Source organism: Bos taurus, chromosome 9, assembly GCF_002263795.3.
Source record: "Bos taurus isolate L1 Dominette 01449 registration number 42190680 breed Hereford chromosome 9, ARS-UCD2.0, whole genome shotgun sequence".
NCBI lineage: Eukaryota > Metazoa > Chordata > Mammalia > Artiodactyla > Bovidae > Bos > Bos taurus.
This window is the reverse complement of record NC_037336.1, coordinates 39,063,319-39,081,186: the sequence shown is the minus strand read 5'-3', so window position 1 is coordinate 39,081,186 and position 17,868 is coordinate 39,063,319. Positions and strand designations below refer to the sequence as shown.

General features: G+C 36.1%; 1 protein-coding gene across 7 annotated transcripts in view; it reads right to left on the bottom strand.

The window, feature by feature from the left end:
- The window catches only part of REV3L (REV3 like, DNA directed polymerase zeta catalytic subunit), a 178,112-nt gene that overhangs the window by 27,022 nt on the left and 133,222 nt on the right, over nt 1-17,868 (bottom strand). For 6 of the 7 annotated variants that reach the window (XM_024996589.2, XM_024996590.2, NM_001206172.2 and 3 more), the window contains exons 21-25: nt 11,851-11,969; nt 5,300-5,441; nt 3,559-3,803; nt 2,133-2,241; nt 90-296 (exon numbers count right to left, since the gene is read on the bottom strand). In XM_024996589.2, the coding sequence (XP_024852357.1) occupies nt 90-296; nt 2,133-2,241; nt 3,559-3,803; nt 5,300-5,441; nt 11,851-11,969 (822 nt within the window). Of the gene's footprint in view, nt 1-89; nt 297-2,132; nt 2,242-3,558; nt 3,804-5,299; nt 5,442-6,572; nt 8,651-11,850; nt 11,970-17,868 lie in introns of those variants that run through there. The other variant, XM_059889687.1, reaches the window with a different exon arrangement.

The following is a 17,868-nucleotide window of genomic DNA, read 5'->3' as shown; positions in this document are numbered from 1 at the left end:
TTTAAAAAAACAAAATGCTTCAATGAACAGGTATTCATTTAATGCCGCTTTAGTCTCTTTTAAAAAAACTATAGACTTGTATCACTTACCTCAATGCATGGCATTCTCCCAGAAAAATTAGCAGCTGTATAGCCAAATGTGACATTTGCTATCAGCTTAAGTCCTAGCTGACGTGCATCAAGCATTCGTGAAAGGACTCTGTCCTGCTTGTAAGCCTTCATTGACCGCTTCACCATGAGTCTAGTCTTCAAAATCTCCTCAAGCATTCTTGGTAGCACACCCTTTCTTACTGAAGGCTATCATAAAGGGAAAAAAAAAAGAATGTTTAGATCCCATAATTATTATAGGTTTAGATAATTAAGAAGGAAGCAAAAAGTATAACAATGGCCAACTGTCATGAATTGAAACAAATAGTAAGAGTGGCCACAAGACCAGTGGCAGTCAATATAAAATCATCACATTTTCTTTCTTTTGAAGAGGGCTTTTCTCCTAAAAGCTTCCTGTAATGTTTACAAATCTACTGTAGCACTACTATGTGAGCTCAGAGACCTCCAGGACGGAGGATGCCAACTAGAACGTAAAAAACCACACGAGTTCAGAGGGAAATTTTGTCACAACTTTGATCCAAACCCCCACTCTTTCAGAAAGACACACGGGATTTGTATCACTCATAACAAACCTCAGTTTTAAAAGATCTCATCCTAATGACCCCACACAGTAATCTGCATGGAACTCCATTTATCTACCTTGGAAGAATGATGAGCTGGGTTGACTCTGCTGACATTCAAACCTGCAGTTCCAGGGACTCTAGGTATTTCAAATCTGATGCTTAGACCACTAAGCCATCCCCTCCGGCCTATATTTATTAGCAATCTGGAAGAGGGGATGAATAGTGAGGTGATAAAATTTGTTGACGCCAAAAAAAAAAAAAATCATTTGTATTAATCAAGACTAGGGAGAATTTACGAGAACTCCACTAGGAATGAAAATCACAAAACAGTATTAACTTTGAGGATGATTCACAGACACGTGCAAGGTAATGCATGTCAGACTGAACAATTAAAACCTCAGGGATAGTATAATAACACTCCTGAATACTAAAAAAAAAAAAAACTAACTTTCATTAAGCTTTACACATCGGGTCAAAATGTAGATGCAAGTTCTTAAAATGCTGTTAAATGGAGATAAAATAATAAGCTACTAGATATGCGACAATGAAAACATATTCTAACCTCTAATTCATTCTGTGTACCTTTTGAAGCAGCCATGTTTATGTTAAGACATGATGTGTTATTATGTTAAAATATAACGTTTTCCAAAATGGAATATATCCTGAACTCTCCTGGTAAAATTTTTCCTCATATCTAAATGGCTAATTTTAGAATATTCTTTAAACATAGCATCCTTTGATTGGTAGAGAATGATGCTACTTTTGCTAAGTACACCAGAATGAATTTGAGGGCTAGTGGGGTCCATGCTACCACCACCAACTACTCTACTGTCCCGTGATTCTTACAGACTCACTGCTAAGGAAATAGAAAAGGAATGAAGTTGGCATATGAGAGGCAATATAATCTTCTCCTAGATCTCTTCCTATTTGCCTTTGATTTATTCATTTATGAGGCTTTTTAGTCTCTTTTTGAGGGGAGACAGAGAGAGAAAAAAGAACTCTGTTATAAGTCTGGGTATCTTCTTAAAAATATAATCAATAAATATATTAGAGTATCACTTTTAAGACAGTCTTAATTTAAAATATATAGAACAATTAGTAAAGTGCATGCTAAAGCAGTTTTAATCTTTGTAAGTTAACACTGTTGTGACCATCACGTAGCTATCTAAGTCAACCAGATTCTAATAGAGGGCAGGAGGTATATATGCAATCTATTTCTTGCAATAGTTTATTAAAAAACTAAAGTCTAACAAAAGATTTAAACCTAAATTCATGCAAAATAAGATCATTATTTTTTTTTTAAATGATTTAAAAAATTTCTTAGAAGATTCCTTGTATCTTTGATTTTTTTGAGATATTGAAGTAAGCTTTTTTTTTGTATTATATGCCAACAACATCTAGACCATTAGCTCTCCAAAGGTTAAATCACAGTTGATACCTTTCATTTATAAGAGAGTATTACCTTGACAAAAGCTATCCCATTGGGGGACACTGTGATATCATGCCTAATTTGGTAAAGTAAATCTGGAGGTACTCTTAGAGAGGTACAGCCAAATTTGAATTCATCATACCTGTTAAGGAAAAAAAAAATTAAGCAAATACTTTTTCAAATCACAGAACAGAGATTCTGGGCATTTTAGGAATCTTTCTCATTCTACTGGAAATTCATTTTTAAACATCTAAACATGAATTCATATACTTAAAACGTTTATTTGTTTAGTTACCAAAAAGCAGTTCTTTAAATACAGTTTATTAAAAGAAACATTTCTTAAATGGCACTATTCTAAAACATATGGGGAAAATCTATACTGAAATACCAAATTTCACCTCAACATATGACTACCTTACACTAAATTACCTAAAGAAAAATTTAAACCTTAAATAAAAAGACTGTAGGGGCTTCCCTAATAGCTCTGTTGGTAAAGAATCTGCCTGCAATGCAGGAGACGCCAGTTCAATTCCTGGGTCAGGACGGTCCACTGGAGAAGGGATAGGCTACCCTCTCTAGTATTCTTGGGCTTCCCTTGTGGCTCAGTTGGTAAAGAATCTGCCTGCAGTGTGGGAGACCTGGGTTTGATCCCTGGGTTGGAAAGATCCCTAGAGAAGGGAAAAGCTACCCACTCTAGCATTCTGGCCTGGAGAATTCCATGGACTACAGTCCAGGGGGTCACAAAGAGTCAGACACAACTGAGAAACTTTCACTTTCAAAAAGACTGTAAACAACTTTTCCAAATTCCTATTCTTATTAAAAAGACAGAATTACCGATACAATTTCCGTAAAAGCTTTCTATAAGGAGTGAATATACTTTAGACTAAAACTATAACACTTGGTTTTAATTACACAAGAATATTAGAAAGGAAGGCCATTTCTTATGAGAAAAAATTTGACATGAATAAAATCTAACATTTGGCAATTTAACTTTTTAAAAGAAAACTATTTCTAAGAAAAGTCAAGAGGAAGTCACAGCTAAAGCTATAAGATCATAATCCTGACTGTTCCACTGAAAAGTGATTTATACCAACAAATTTTATATAATTCTTATTTAACAAGAAGTAAACAAGATACAACAAATATAACAAAGATTATATTTAATAAGATATAACAAATATGTCTTATTTAACAGATATACGTGAAAAGTGAAACATAAACTGCAAGGCTGAAAGTATTTACAGTCTTGTTCACATGAGTTATCTATCCATGATGCTGAATTAATCTACAATGATCCACATACACACACACAACTACAAAGAGTGGACTAGCTGTATTACAGCCCATTCATCCTGCTCAGAAGGGTAGTCTCATATGCAAAGAGACACTCAAAGAGAGTCTAAGTTTAGTAAGAAGTATGACGTGTAGCAAAGTAATTGTAAATATGAAAAAAACTTACTTCCCCAAGTTTTCCACGTGACCGAGGCAGGTGGAGAAACAGTAGTTGTATGCAATTACAATAGAAGGATACAGTGACTGGAAATCCAGAACGAGAACAGAGTTGCTATAGAAGCGAGATTCAGGCTCCATAATTAGGGGAACACACTGTGGGGCTCTCATCTGAGATCTCTGCTGTACACTAGGTGTCACAGGAATATAGTTCATTGGTTTAGCAATACGCAACATCATTGATTCCACACGGTACTGCAGGCAGAGAGGTGGAAGTAAGGAGAGAAGAAGAAACTTAAAAACAAATATACTGGTCTTCTGAATATGTCGAGAATCATGTGGGAGATGTTTTGTTCTTCAGAATACAGCTGCATGACTTTCTCACACCACAGTTACATAGTAATGGTTATTTCATCAGCTTTCATAACTTTTATAAAAACTGTAAAATATGTCAAATAACTTATACAACAAGCCAATTTTAAAAAGACACAGTTACATTTAAGATTTAAAAATAGCTATATCATAATAAAAGATGTAGAAGAGACAGCTGTACAATGTAACAATTTCATTGAAAAAGCTGGCCAATAATCTTTCAAAAATTTATTCGGGAAAATCAGAGGATGGCAATGAGGAGACTTGAGATGGATAAATGTTATCTCAATTTCCCAAGAAGGAAACACAAGGATTCCAAAACTGAAAGATAGGTTAATAATGGTCCTTCACAAAAATGAATCAAGCAATTATTGTTTATGGTAACAGCTATAAAGTGGACAGTCTGTAGTTTGAGGGGGGAAAAAAAAAAAGCAGTCACAAAAACCAGTATGGGTTCTCTGAAATGTTCTCATATGGTTTTAAGGTATCTCTCTGCCTTTTATTATAAGCCAGCTCAAACAGGCTTTGAAACTCATGGGAGTATAAATAAGTAAAATCAATATAAAGCAATAAAATAAAATACAGCAACAAGTAATGCTAAAGTAATTAGAGCTCTAGGTTTGCTATATTTGCTGAATTGGTAGACTGGGGGAATGTTACAGACATAAAATAATCAAAAGATTTTATGAGGTTAAGGAATCTGAGTGATTTAATATAGTATCCCAGATGGCTTAGCACAGTGTTTAACACACTAAAAGTATTCAAATAAATATTTGTTGAATAAAAGCAGGAAACCATTTCAGCAAGGCATTTAAACAAAATCTTTCATGATAGCCTTGGGAATCTAATTAGAGAGATATGAGTTAAATGGCTTCTAAGGTCCCATTTATCTTTAATATTTAAAAAAAGTGATACAGCCCATTTACACTGATTCCCAAATCCTTCCTCTTTTTTTTTTTTTAAATATTAGTTATCTGTTGGAAGTTTTGGAACTCCCAAAAGTAGGACTGTATGACCAAAGAGCTAGACTTTCTTTACCGCTTCTCCAGTTCTAAGCAGCTTTCAAAGCATCCCTAATCACAGTGACAGTATTTAGGAACAGAATATCATCCTCAAGGGCACAGCCATTTATTTTTTTATTACCATGTAAAATTCAGCAGTGGTCAAAAAGTTGGTATGGAGAGAAAATAAAAAAGCAAAGCTATTAAGTGAAATTAAGCTTTTCCAGAAAACAAAATGATAAGATTTGATTAACCAGCTACATACTAGTTGGTATCAGACACAAAGTTAAAAAAAAAAAAAAATCAGATCATTTCAACATCTCAAAAGTATATCATTCACATAGAACTTTCAAGTGTGCAATAAAATTGATTTCCTACCTGTGAACCCCTTGTCAGTACATGTAAAAACTGAATACCAAAAAGTCTAGCCATTTCACTGGTTTTCCCAATTAGGTCCAGCTGTTCTAACATTTGGAGATTTCCACGGACACGGCTAATATAATGATCAACCATTTTCCATCTGTTAAAAGAGAATCCACGCTATGAACATTTGGGAAACATTTGGGTACTTGAAACTAGTACATTTTCATTATGCCAAAAATTACCTATTAAAAGTGAAGTTATTTTAGAAGGGAGTCACGATGGAGTCTTTATCAAAATATGTTAAGGATAAAGATTAGAAAACTGCAGATATTTCAAGGGCATAAAACCTAGTGAAAATATATAAAGTTCAAAACAGTACTTGTGATAAGGTGATAAGACTAATTATTTTTAATATTTTGCTGATCTTCCTCTATTTTTGCATTGGCAAGCAGTAACACTCTCTTAGATGCCACTGCTGATGATGCAGTAATTACACAATTATATTATTTTATCTATAGGCTTTTAAAGAACATGGAAACTTTAAGTCATCACTGTTAATACCAGTCTCAAATAAAAGTATGCACTGGCATTTTACGGGAAGAAACAGTGATTTGGTTGGTGGAGATTTAGAAAAATCAGGAAAATAATTTTAACGAGACCACACATAGGTAAACAAATATGTCATATCAGTATTTCCTGTGAAAATATAAATATTCTGTTCTTCGACTTAAACCCTGAAAACCTCTTTACCCTACCGTTTTATAAATAAGCAAACAATAGGGCTTCCCTGGTGGCCAGTGGTAAAGAACCCGCCTGCCAATGCAGGAGACACAGGTTTGATCCTTGGGTTCAGGAAGATCCTACATGCTGTGGAGCAACTAAGCCCAAGTACCACAAGTACTGAGCCTGTGCTCCAGAGCCCAGGAGCTGCACCTACTGAGTCCATGTGCTGCAACCACTAGAGCCTGCACACCCTAGAGTCCGTGCTCCACAATGAGAGAAGACACCACAATGAGAAGCCTCTGCATGGCAACTAGAGAGTAGCCCCCTCTTCCCACACCTAGAGAAAGCCTGTGCAGCAGTGAGGACCCAGTGCAGCCAAAAATAAATAAATAAAACTATTAAAAAAAAAAAAGCAAACAACAAAACCTTCACCAAAGTTATGAAAGGAAGTTTTGATTTTAGTATTATTAGACTATAAAAATGACTCAAAGATATACGATAAAGAATAAAACCTATTCATTTAAAGAATATTAAGTTTCAAATATATTGTAACTTTTAATTATGTGGGTTTTAAAACAAGATAGTCATATAATAATTCAATAAACTTATTTAAAAACCTATTCCTAAGACACATGATTAATCCATACAAAAAATGAGAAAATGAACATGAAAAGAAAAAAAAGAAATCACCCTATAATTAAAAAGATAATAAAAGTGTTAGTGAGGATGTAGAAAAATTATAACCCTCACACACTGCAGTAGGAATGTAAAATAGAGCAGTTGCACTAGAAACAGTCTGGCAATTCCTCAAATTGTTAAAAACAGAGATTTAACAGAGTATAACTGACCAATTCCACTCTTAAGTATATATGTCCAAGGGGAATAGAAATATTCACCTACACCAAAACTTGTACAAATATTCATAACAGCATTTTCAAAATAGCCAAAATGTGTAAATAACTCAGGTGTCCATCAACTAATGAATAAGTAAAATGTGGTATATACCCACACAGTGGGGTATTATTTGGTAAAAAAGGAAATAAAGTATTAACACATGCTACACATGAATGAATCTGGACTGTATATTCTGATGATTCCACTTATATGAAAGGTCCAGAACAGGCAAATCTATGGAGACACAAAGTAGACCAGTGGTTGCTTAAGATGGGGATGCGGGGGAGAAGAGGTGAAGAAGGGAGGGTTGGAGGGTGATGACATGAAGAATGGAAATATTCTAAAATTTATTGTGATAATGGTTGCACAACTCGGAATACAATAAAAACCATGGAACTGTACACTTTAAATGGTGAATAGTATGGTATATGAGAGAATTATATCCAAATAAAACTGTTGAAAAGAACGAAGCAAACAAAAAAAACCTTAAAATTTATTAATACTCAATTTTTAAAGTAAAATGAATAGAAATACTGTTCTATAACTTGCATTTTTTACAATGTATTGTGACTATTTCTCCACATTTATGTATTTTTTATAGCTATTGAGTATACTATTGTATGGTCATAACAATTTAGTGTCTTTGTTGAGTATCTTTTATTACTATAAACAATGCTGTGGTGAACATTTTTCTTTTGGCCACCCCACGTGGCATGTAGAATCTTAAGTTCCCCAACCAGGGACGAAAGCCATACCCCCTGCAGTGGAAGCATGGAGTCCTAACCACTGGACCACCAGGGATGAGCATCTTTGTAGTTAAGTCTGTGTACAGATGCTTAAATATTTCCTTAAGCTAAATTCATAGATTTGGTCTTTTTAATATGAAGTGACACACTGCTTTTTAGATAATCTTAATAATTTACATTCATACTAGTAAAGTGTTTCCATGCATCTTTGTCAACACTAGGGATTGCAATTTTAAAAATTATTTTAGTTTGATAGGCAAAAAAACTATATCACATTTTAATATGTATTATTTTAGATCATTCATATAATTCTTCAGTAATACATACAGCCAAATGTAAAGCTAAGATAATACATATATGTGGATTCAGTCAGTTCCTTTAAAATATATTAATTCCACTTTCTTGATTTTACTTGGCAAAAACATACTTATCATCCTATATAACACCTAATTAGATGTAGCACAATATGCATTTCGAACACTCTAGGGTTTATAAACAAACCACTGAATGTAGTTATTAATGTAGATATTAAGTTTAATATCAAGTTTCATTTTATTTACTGGTATATAACTTCCCCTAAGCTTCTATTTCTATAAGGCTTTGATCATAAGCTCAGTATTTTCTGTGATTTCACTTCACTTCCTTGAGATTCCTTGAACGAGATTGGAGGACAAGTGGACATGCTCAGAAAGCAGTTACTTCAAATATAGCAAGATTGTTTTTAAGGCTCAATCTTCCTATCCTCACCATCATATGGCCTTATAATTCAGTAAGCAGCTCTACTCATTTCTAACATCAGATACATTAATTTTAAGACTATGTTCTTTATACATATATTTTCTAAGCTTATTAACTATCCATTTTACCTTTAAAGAAAAGCAGAGGTGGAAACTTTCATTTCAGATTACAGACGAGTAACTGGTACTAGACTAGCTCTCTTGGATAAAAGATTCAGGGTAATTGTTTCTGGGCAGTGAGCAATAGGCAGTGCAGGACGATGCTCCTTGAGAGAAGGGAAACTCATATGAAATGAGCCTCAGGTTGTCTGGAGATAATTTCCTAAACCCAGTGCAGTATGCTAGGTCTGAGCAAAGTGTGGCTATACTGCTAAGCTGAGGAGACAAGAGTTTAGAGTTCAGGCAGGCTGTATCTGCAATCTGTGGAAAAGGGCATCTGTGCAAAGGGAAGGAGTTAGGAGTTAGTAGTACAGATGGGGGTTTCTTGTGAGTGGCCCAGGGCTACGCGGAAAAATGAGCAGGGAGAGGCTTACTAGAGAGCAGCAGTTGGGGACCTGAGTCTGGAACAGAACTTGTAAGACAGTGTTGTAGTTGAAGGTCTGGCCATGCCAGAGTGGAGAGACTTCATGAACCCCTTATGAACAACCAAAGCATCCAGCTGAGACCTCAGAAAAACTATGTCTTGGGAGCAAGGCATAAAGTAAGGCCACCGCAAGCAAACCTAAAACCAAGCACTAACATCAGGCCTGTGGGACAGAATATGGAGACTGAGTCTTGTCAAGCTGGAGGGACTTAGAGAGCACTTTCAGCCTTCCAGAGATTCATCTTAACAAAGCATAAAAAGCAGGTATGCACAAGCTCAGGTGATCAGCCAGTAACTCAGTTGCTGGCTGGAACAAAATAAACATGCTTCAGAGGAGGATAATAAAAAACCAGAATCTGTACAACAGAACATCAGTAATATCCATTACATAATCATGCAAAGAAACAAAAAAACATGACCCACAGTTAAAAAGCAGTCAACAGAAACTAATACAGAGATGGTCAGGTGCTAAATTTAGAAACTATTACAAGGTATGTTCAAAAATCTAAAGAAAAGATATTCAAAAAGTTAAAAATACAGTATTAATGAGTGGACAGGGAAATCCACTGAATACAGAAACTATCAAAAGAAAAAACCAAATGAGAATGCGGGACTAAAAATAACTGAAATACAAAATTTACTGGTTGTTCTTAACAGCAGGTTGGTGACAACAGAAGAAAGTTAGTAAACTTAAAGACAGATCATAAGAAAAAAAATGAAGAAAAATGTACAGAGCCTCAAGGATCTGTGGGACACTATCAGCTAGTATAATATACATACTGAAATTATGGAAAACAAAGGCAAAAAGAAAGAAACTTGAAAACAGCCCGGAAAATGTAATTCTGCTTCAGATGTAGAAAGCTGCAAAAGCATGTAACTCCAGTCTAACAATGATAAAAACCTGGATAATATACATAATCATAAGTTTTACTGAAGCCTAAAGTAAGTTAAGGTTGTAAAAGAATCAGGTGAACTAAATTTCATAGTTTCAAACCCACTGAAGGACAGACAGGACACATAACGTATTTCATCTTTGGCAGAGAAGAGGAGGGAGAGGCAACTCATAAAAGCAGGTAAGAAGGAACCAGTTAACATGTTATTAAATTCTTAAAGGTCATGTATGAGCCAGCATGACTATTTAGAATCACTGGAAGCCCTAGACACTAGGGCAGGGCACAGAGAAATGAAACCTTGCAACTTCCTCCAACCCATCTCTCATATGAAACCTTGAGCTGCTTTGGGGCCAGGAGGAAACTCTCCAATCCTTAGGGTTTATGCAGAGATTCACTCTCTTTGGGAAAAGAAGAGATGCCAAAAATGTCTATGGCTGGGAGAAGGCTGGCAGTAAAAGCTGCACTAGAGGGAAGGGCAGGAAACCTCCCCTGTTCCAACTGTGTGCCTTGTACCAAGTAACAAGCAGCAGTTGTCTACCACTAGGAAAGGGGAAAGAAACATTCCCACCATAGCTTTCAGGCAAAGAAATACCACTGCAAAGGCAGGAGTAGAAGTGTAAGCCATTTTCCTCTGTGGGAGAGTCAGGAAACATACTTGGATCCGGCCCTGGCAGTGATGCAAAGCGGAGGTCCATCACCGTTGTGGGACGAGCAGGAATGCTGAAGGAGCCTCATCCCCAAGGCCTAGGAGAACAGGAACTCTCAAAGACTAACTCTGGGCCTGGGAAGTGAATAATCCCCCTGTCTCCACTCTGAGCCTTACACAGAGTAACAGCAGCAGCAGCCATCCACTCATTAAGCCTGACTTTTCCATACACTGGAAAAAGGAGAATGACCATTGATTCCTCATCAGAAATAATGACGCCACAGGAAAAGGGAATAAAATCTTTACAGCAGTGAAAGAAAAAGAATTCTCAACTCCAGAATTGGTGAAAATATCATTCAAATATAAGGGGGAGATGAAGACATTTTTAGATAAATAAAGGCTGAGAGAATTTGTTTCCAGCAAATTTGCAGTTCCAGAAGAACTGCAAAGAAAACAATTCAGCAGTGTCTTAAAAGATTAAACATGCTAATCATGTGACCTGGAAATTTCATTCCTAGAGAAATGAAAACGTATGCATACAGTTTTATTCACAATAGCCTCAGACCAGAAACAACTCAACTGTCCCTCAACAGGTGACTGGGTAAACTGTGGTATCCTCATACAAATGATTATTATTTAGTAACATAAATAGGAACAAACTTTGGTTTGTGTAACATGGTTGAATCTCAACATGCTGAGTTTCTTAAAAGAAGACAGACACAGAAGGGTAGTCTGTAAATAATTCTAATAATACAAAGTTCTAAAACTGCAAAACTAATCTATAGTAATAGAAATTCAATTTGTACTTATGTGGGTGGTTAAGGAATAGTTAGATTAATGACAGCTGTATATGGGAATTTTCTGGGTGTTAGAAATGTTCTTTATCTTGACTGGGCTAGTGATTACAGGGTGTATACATTTTTCAAAGTCACTGCACAATATACTTTAAATGTGTACATTTTATTGTATATAAATTATACTCCAGTAATAGGGCTTCCCTGATAGTTCAGTTAGTAAAGAATCTGCCTGCAATGCAGCTGAGACCCCGGTTCAATTCCTGGGTCAGGAAGATTCACTGGAGAAGGGATAGGCTACCCACTCCAGTATTCTTGGGCTTCCCTTGTAGCTCAGCTGGTAAAGAATCCACCTGCAATGCAGGAGACCTGGGTTGGGAAGATCCCCTGGAGAACAGAAAGGATACCCACTCCAGTATTCTGACCTAGAGAATTCCATGGACTGTATAGTCCATGGGATCACAAAGAGTTGGACACAACTGACTGACTTCCACTTTCACTATTGATTTTTAAAAAGAGATATTATCCTCTTTAGAATTATAAACATTACCTGTATAGATCTGTCTTGTTATCAAACCAATCTGATAAGACTCGAAAAGTAAAGAGGGGAAAACGCTGATGAAGAACATGAAAGCTCACATTTTCAAAGGTGTAGTTATTTAGAGCCACCTAGGAAAAAAAAAAAAAGAAAAACTCCATTATAACAACACTCATACTTACATGCGAATTTGTTTCTAAAAGATTCTAAATATTAGTTCTAACTTTTCATATGATATGAAAGCTACTTGTAAAAATAATCTGTATTACAGTTTAATCACAATTAATTTAAAACTATGTAGACACTGCCTACTGGACAGAAATGTTTGTACTAAATTAACATTTAATTGGAAAAATAATCAGACCTGTAAGATTCAACTTGGTCATATAATACTTACTTCAGAGATTCCAGTTCTTATCACTTCTGTTTATATCTATGCCAATAAAAATACTGACAAACAGATTATTTTCAAGCAAGTTAATTTTTTGTTCTTCCCATACTTACTTTCTGGTCCTGGATGACAGGCTGATTAACATGCTCCCACAGATTCAAGAATGTAAGTTACCTAGTTAAAGGCAGGCATTCATCCTGCTCACAAGAATTACATCAGTACTAAGACCCAATACATGGACATTATAGGGTCACTTAACTTCATCCCCAAAGCAAAAGATTAAAAAGAAATGGCAGAAATGTTTCTTTATCTTCAAAATATGTAAGTGAAAACTGTGTTACTGGGAAAAGAATACTAGAAAAGGGTCCAAATTCACAAAAACATACCTCTAGCTAGATGATCTCTCATAAATACCTACAAGACACAGCAATCTAGACAAAGACAGTTATTTCACTGTAAATGAAAATTATGGAATCAGCAGTCACCATTCTTAGGGCAGATTGGGGTTGTGAGGAACAGTTCAAATAGCACTTCACATTTGTATATAACCATCTTCAAATACTTTCTTTTCTACCTCTACAATCCAACAAGTACAAAACAGAGACTGAATGTTAAGCTCATCTCAGTCCAGTGACCCAAACTGGTCTCACTTTATCTACAATTTCTATCAATCTCCAGAAAAACAGCACCAAAATGTGGCATATTTCATGGAGTGTATGTATGTAACTTACACCTGGACACACAGACTTTTAAACTTTGGAATGAGCCTATTTATTATAAAGTCACCAGTATAAAACAGATAATAACACATTATCTTGGAAGTAAATTACTACCATTTTTAAAAAAATTGGTATTGCCCTGGAGTACTTCCCTCAAAAATAAATGAATAACTCATTATCAAATCCCCATACTTGAATGACTCTTGTACATGTTAATGAATATTTTAATTTAGTTTAAAATTTTTTTCTATTTAGTTTCATAGAAAATGGAACCAAATATCTGACCTCAGGTAGTTACATGATTACCTAATACAGAGTACAGCACTTCAGACCAAACCAATACTTCTGCTAGAGTATACATCATCATTATAACAAGCAAAAAATCTCTCCAGAAAAAATCACCTGGCAGATCTTTCATTATGGGAAGACTTGAAGTCTCCTATGTAATAAGTTGATCTATAAGGATTAACTGGGAGATTCTGTGACCTCAAACTACACTTAAATAAAATTTTAGAAATTGGTCTGTAATACCTGAGGCAGATGGGAGACTTATGTTCTGAGTTGATTTTATTTCAAATAGATTAAAATAGATAAAATAGTTTATTTCATAAATTGGATTAAGGCTAAAATATTATAACCTTGTAGCACCGACTCTACTTTGGGTCTTATTAGGGTCACAAAAGTGTAAAAATGCTCAGCTATAATCCCAGCTATAAGTAAAATTAAAGAAAAGAAAACATGAAGTCTAAAATTAAGATACTTGGAATGTTTCTAATCTTTAGTGTGGTTTACTCCACAAGTTGACATATGAATCTAAAAGTAAGAATTAGGAGTTTGTTATTTGTTTTACAAGGCAATCTAAGTGAGTTAAACATTGGAATAATGTATTATGTACAACAGATCAAAGCCAGAACTAATATAAAGGAAGAAAGTGTTGTAGTCCTTGGCCATTTATTTACTAATAAAGGAATCGGCTGATGAGAGGTATGATTACACTTTTCCATTCATAGAGTCAATGTGCAATATACAATGGTTAGTCACTTCAGAAACAAATTCTTCAGAATGGGGAGAGGCAATCAGAGAATCACTGCAGGGGAGCCAGGAAACAAAGAGGAAAGGGACAAAGAGGAAGGAGACAATGAGGAAGTGCCTGGGCCCTATTATTCTACCACCTTACTCTCTCAGTTGTTCCTCACTTCCCCAAAGTCTTCAATTACAAGTTCTGATTGACATAAACTTTATACAGAAATGCCAGGCTGGATGAAGCATAAGCTGTAATCAAGATTGCCAGGAGAAATATCAACAACCTCAGATATGCAGATGATACCACCCTTAAGCCAGAAAGCAAAGAAGAACTAAAGAGCCTCTTGATGAAAGTGAAAGAGGAGAGTGAAAAAGTTGGTTTAAAGCTCAACATTCAGAAAACTAAGATCATAGCATCTGGTCCCATCACTTCATGGCAAACAGATGGGGAAACAATGCAAAGAGTGACAGACTTTATTTTTTGGGCTCCAAAACCATTGCAGATGGTGACTGAAGCCATGAAATTAAAAGACGTTTGCTCCTTGGAAGAAAAGTTATGACCAACCTAGACAGCAGATTAAAAAGCAGAGACATTACTTTGCCAACAAAGGTCTGTCTAGTCAAGGCTATGGTTTTTCCAGTAGTCATGTATGGATGTGAGAGTTGGACTATAAAGAAAGCTGAGCGCCAAAGAATTGATGCTTTTTAACTGTGGTACTGGAGAAGACTCTCAAGAGTCTTCCCTTGGACAGCAAGGAGATCCAACCAGTCCATCCTAAAGGAAATCAGTCCAGAATATTCACTGGAAGGACTGACGCTGAAGCTGAAACTCCAATAATTTGGCCACCTGATGCCAAGAGCTGACTCACTGGAAAAGACCCTGATGCTGGGAAAGATTGAAGGTGGGAGGAGAAGGGGATGACAGAGGATGAGATGGTTGGATGGCATCACTGACTCGATGGACGTGGGTCTGGGTGAACTCCGGGAGTTGGTGATGGAAAGGGAGGCCTAGCGTGCTGCAGTCCATGGGGTCACAAAGAGTCGGACACGACTGAGCTAAACTGAACACAAATTTATAGTGAACCCATGAATTGTAATGTATGCATACATCCATTTAACCACCACATAGATGAAGAAATTTCTAGGGCACTGAAAGGCTGCCTTGTGCCCTTTCCCACTCAGTACTCACCAAAGTTATAGTCTAGGCTTGTTCATTTTAAAACTTCATATTTCCATACTTTAAATGGAAACATTTAACATGTACTATTATTTATCTGGTTTCTTTTGGTCAAAATTACCTTTGAGATTCAATAGCTGTTCAGTGCGACAATATTCCATCGTTCTTCATTGCTAGGTGGTATTCTTTCATTACAGCTGCTTACTCTGTACCCTACTAGACACCAGTTATTGGTGACAAGTCTATCTCCCATAGTGTTCTTTGACAGCAGGAACATCTCTGTACATCCTTCCCACTCACTTCTCACTCTGCACCAAGACTCAACAGTGATCTGTCTTTCCTCTAAATGTATATATCATTTATGTCTCATTTGGCTCTTATATGCCTGTAGGGTCAGTGACAGATGGTCTATCAAAACCATATATATGGGAGATATGTGTATACATACACATCACTGCCCACCCCGACACTCATTTCAAACATGCTCTATGTGCCCAGAGAACTTTTTATCTGACTACTCCTCCTTAGCATCTGATTCCTCTGTTTCTCAAAATGTTTTCATTCACAAAAACGTGCTTGCATCAACCCTGCTGGCTCTCTCCATTTACTTCTCAGTGAGCTCATCCACACTCTAATGTGACTTCCAAGGCTGTACCTCTCATCCAGACTCTACCCCATAATTGGGACTTTCCTACTTAAATGTCTGTTGAGTATATTTACATGGATATATGACTGATATCTCATGCTCATTATTCTTAATCTTCAGTTTCCCATCTAAACGTGATCTTAAACCATCTATGTCAGAACCCGGATAATCATTCTCGACACATCTTCATTTGTTTGTACATCCAATTCTTGCATACTCTCTAAACTGTTTTGTGAATCCTGATATCACTGTCAACTTTCATTTGAGGAACTACAATAATGTTCTTACTGGTTTCCTTACCTCTGGTCTTCTCCCCTTCTACACAACTACCAGGAGACAAGTCTCTGAGATAAAATCACATCAGTGCCTCTGTATTACCTTAACCAACACAACGATCATACTCTGAGACCTGTGATTACCAGTAATTGTATCCTCTCCATAATTTCATGCAATCCATCCTCTTAACACTGTCTCCTTCTGGTTTACTCCCCTTGGTGCCTTGACCTCTTTGCTCCTAACCTAGCTCAATTTCACAGTCAATTATCATAATCCTAACCTCACACTAACATTTGGTTCTCTGCCCCCTCTTGATTCCTTTGTAATTAATTCAATTTTAGCAAAAACATAATTCTTTGCCTGCAAGCTGTGATGAAATCTAAACCTCTGTTACTCTGTACTTGAATCTGTGAATCTGAACAGTTGGCAGGTATCACTTTACTTTCCTGATGCAAATCTCAATTGGGTAGCCTAGCTTCTATATTTTCTTAATTAACCATTCTCAAATTCCCCTAGATGACACTTCTCTCTTCAAACCCAGAGAGCCCCTCCATACTGCTCACTCTCAGCTAAAAACAGTGTTTCTTATTTCAGAGAGAAAACTGAAGCAGGGGCTTCCCTTGTGGCTCAGTAGTAAAGAATTTGCCTGCCAATGCAAGGGGTCATGGGTTTGATCCCTGACCTGAGAAGAACCCACATGTCGTGGAGCAACTAATTCCATGCGCCACAACTATTGAGCCTGTGCTCTGCAAGGAGACGCCACCACGAGAAACCTGCATGCCACAATCAAGAGTAACCCCCGCTCGCTGCAACTAGAGGAAAGCTCAAGCAGCAACAAAGACCCAGCACAGCCAATAATAAATAAAAATTTAAAAATTATTAGAAAAAAGAAAACTGAAGCAACAAGATGAGAGCTTACACAAATTGTCACCCTCACATCTACCCACCTAACAACATCTGCCATGATAGTCTGCCTTCTTGCCTGCTAAAATAGAGGAAACAGCTATACCCTTAATCTTAATATAAAACTTAACTTGATCTAAATCTAAAACAGATCTGCCCAGATCTGTGCACTAGAGATGGCGTTCTGTAATAGCTGTTGAACTGAATCAGTTCAATATTTGTTGAAACTGATCTATTTCCAACCTACTTTGCAAATTCTTGAAAAGCCTGGATTAAGTTGATATCTGGAAGTCCTCTAAATAAAATCCTTTGGGGGAAGAGTCATTTATTCTTTCATTCACTCAGTCAACAAGTATATCATGAGCACTATTAAGAGGCACTTTGTTACTGAGGATTCGGAGTCTAGAGGGAATAACAGTAATTCCATGTTAAAGTTACGTAGGACAGTGAAAACTATTAATAGTATATTAAAAAAATAAAATAAATTTTAAATCCAAAGTAACATTTAAAAAAAAGATATCCATTCAGCTGTAAATTGTATCTGGGTGGTGCAACTGTTGTTGAGGTGTCCTAGAAAGAACAAGGGGGTTTCACTTTCACTTTACAAACTCTTCTGTTTTTTTAAAATAGAAAATATAAATTATTTTTAATAAAGAATATATTAAAAACAAATATAAAGACTAAAGAAAACAATAATAGAGTTAGAAATAGCTGAGTGCCATAGGGAGACACAAAGAAATAAAGATAAAAAGGAGCTTCTGGAACTGTTTAAATCCATAAAAAATAGTCTAAGGGCCTCTAATAATTATAAAGAAATTCTTAGGGCCAAAATCATAACCCTTAAAGTTCTGTACAACCTGAGATACAAGACAATACTTCCCACAAGTGTACTCAG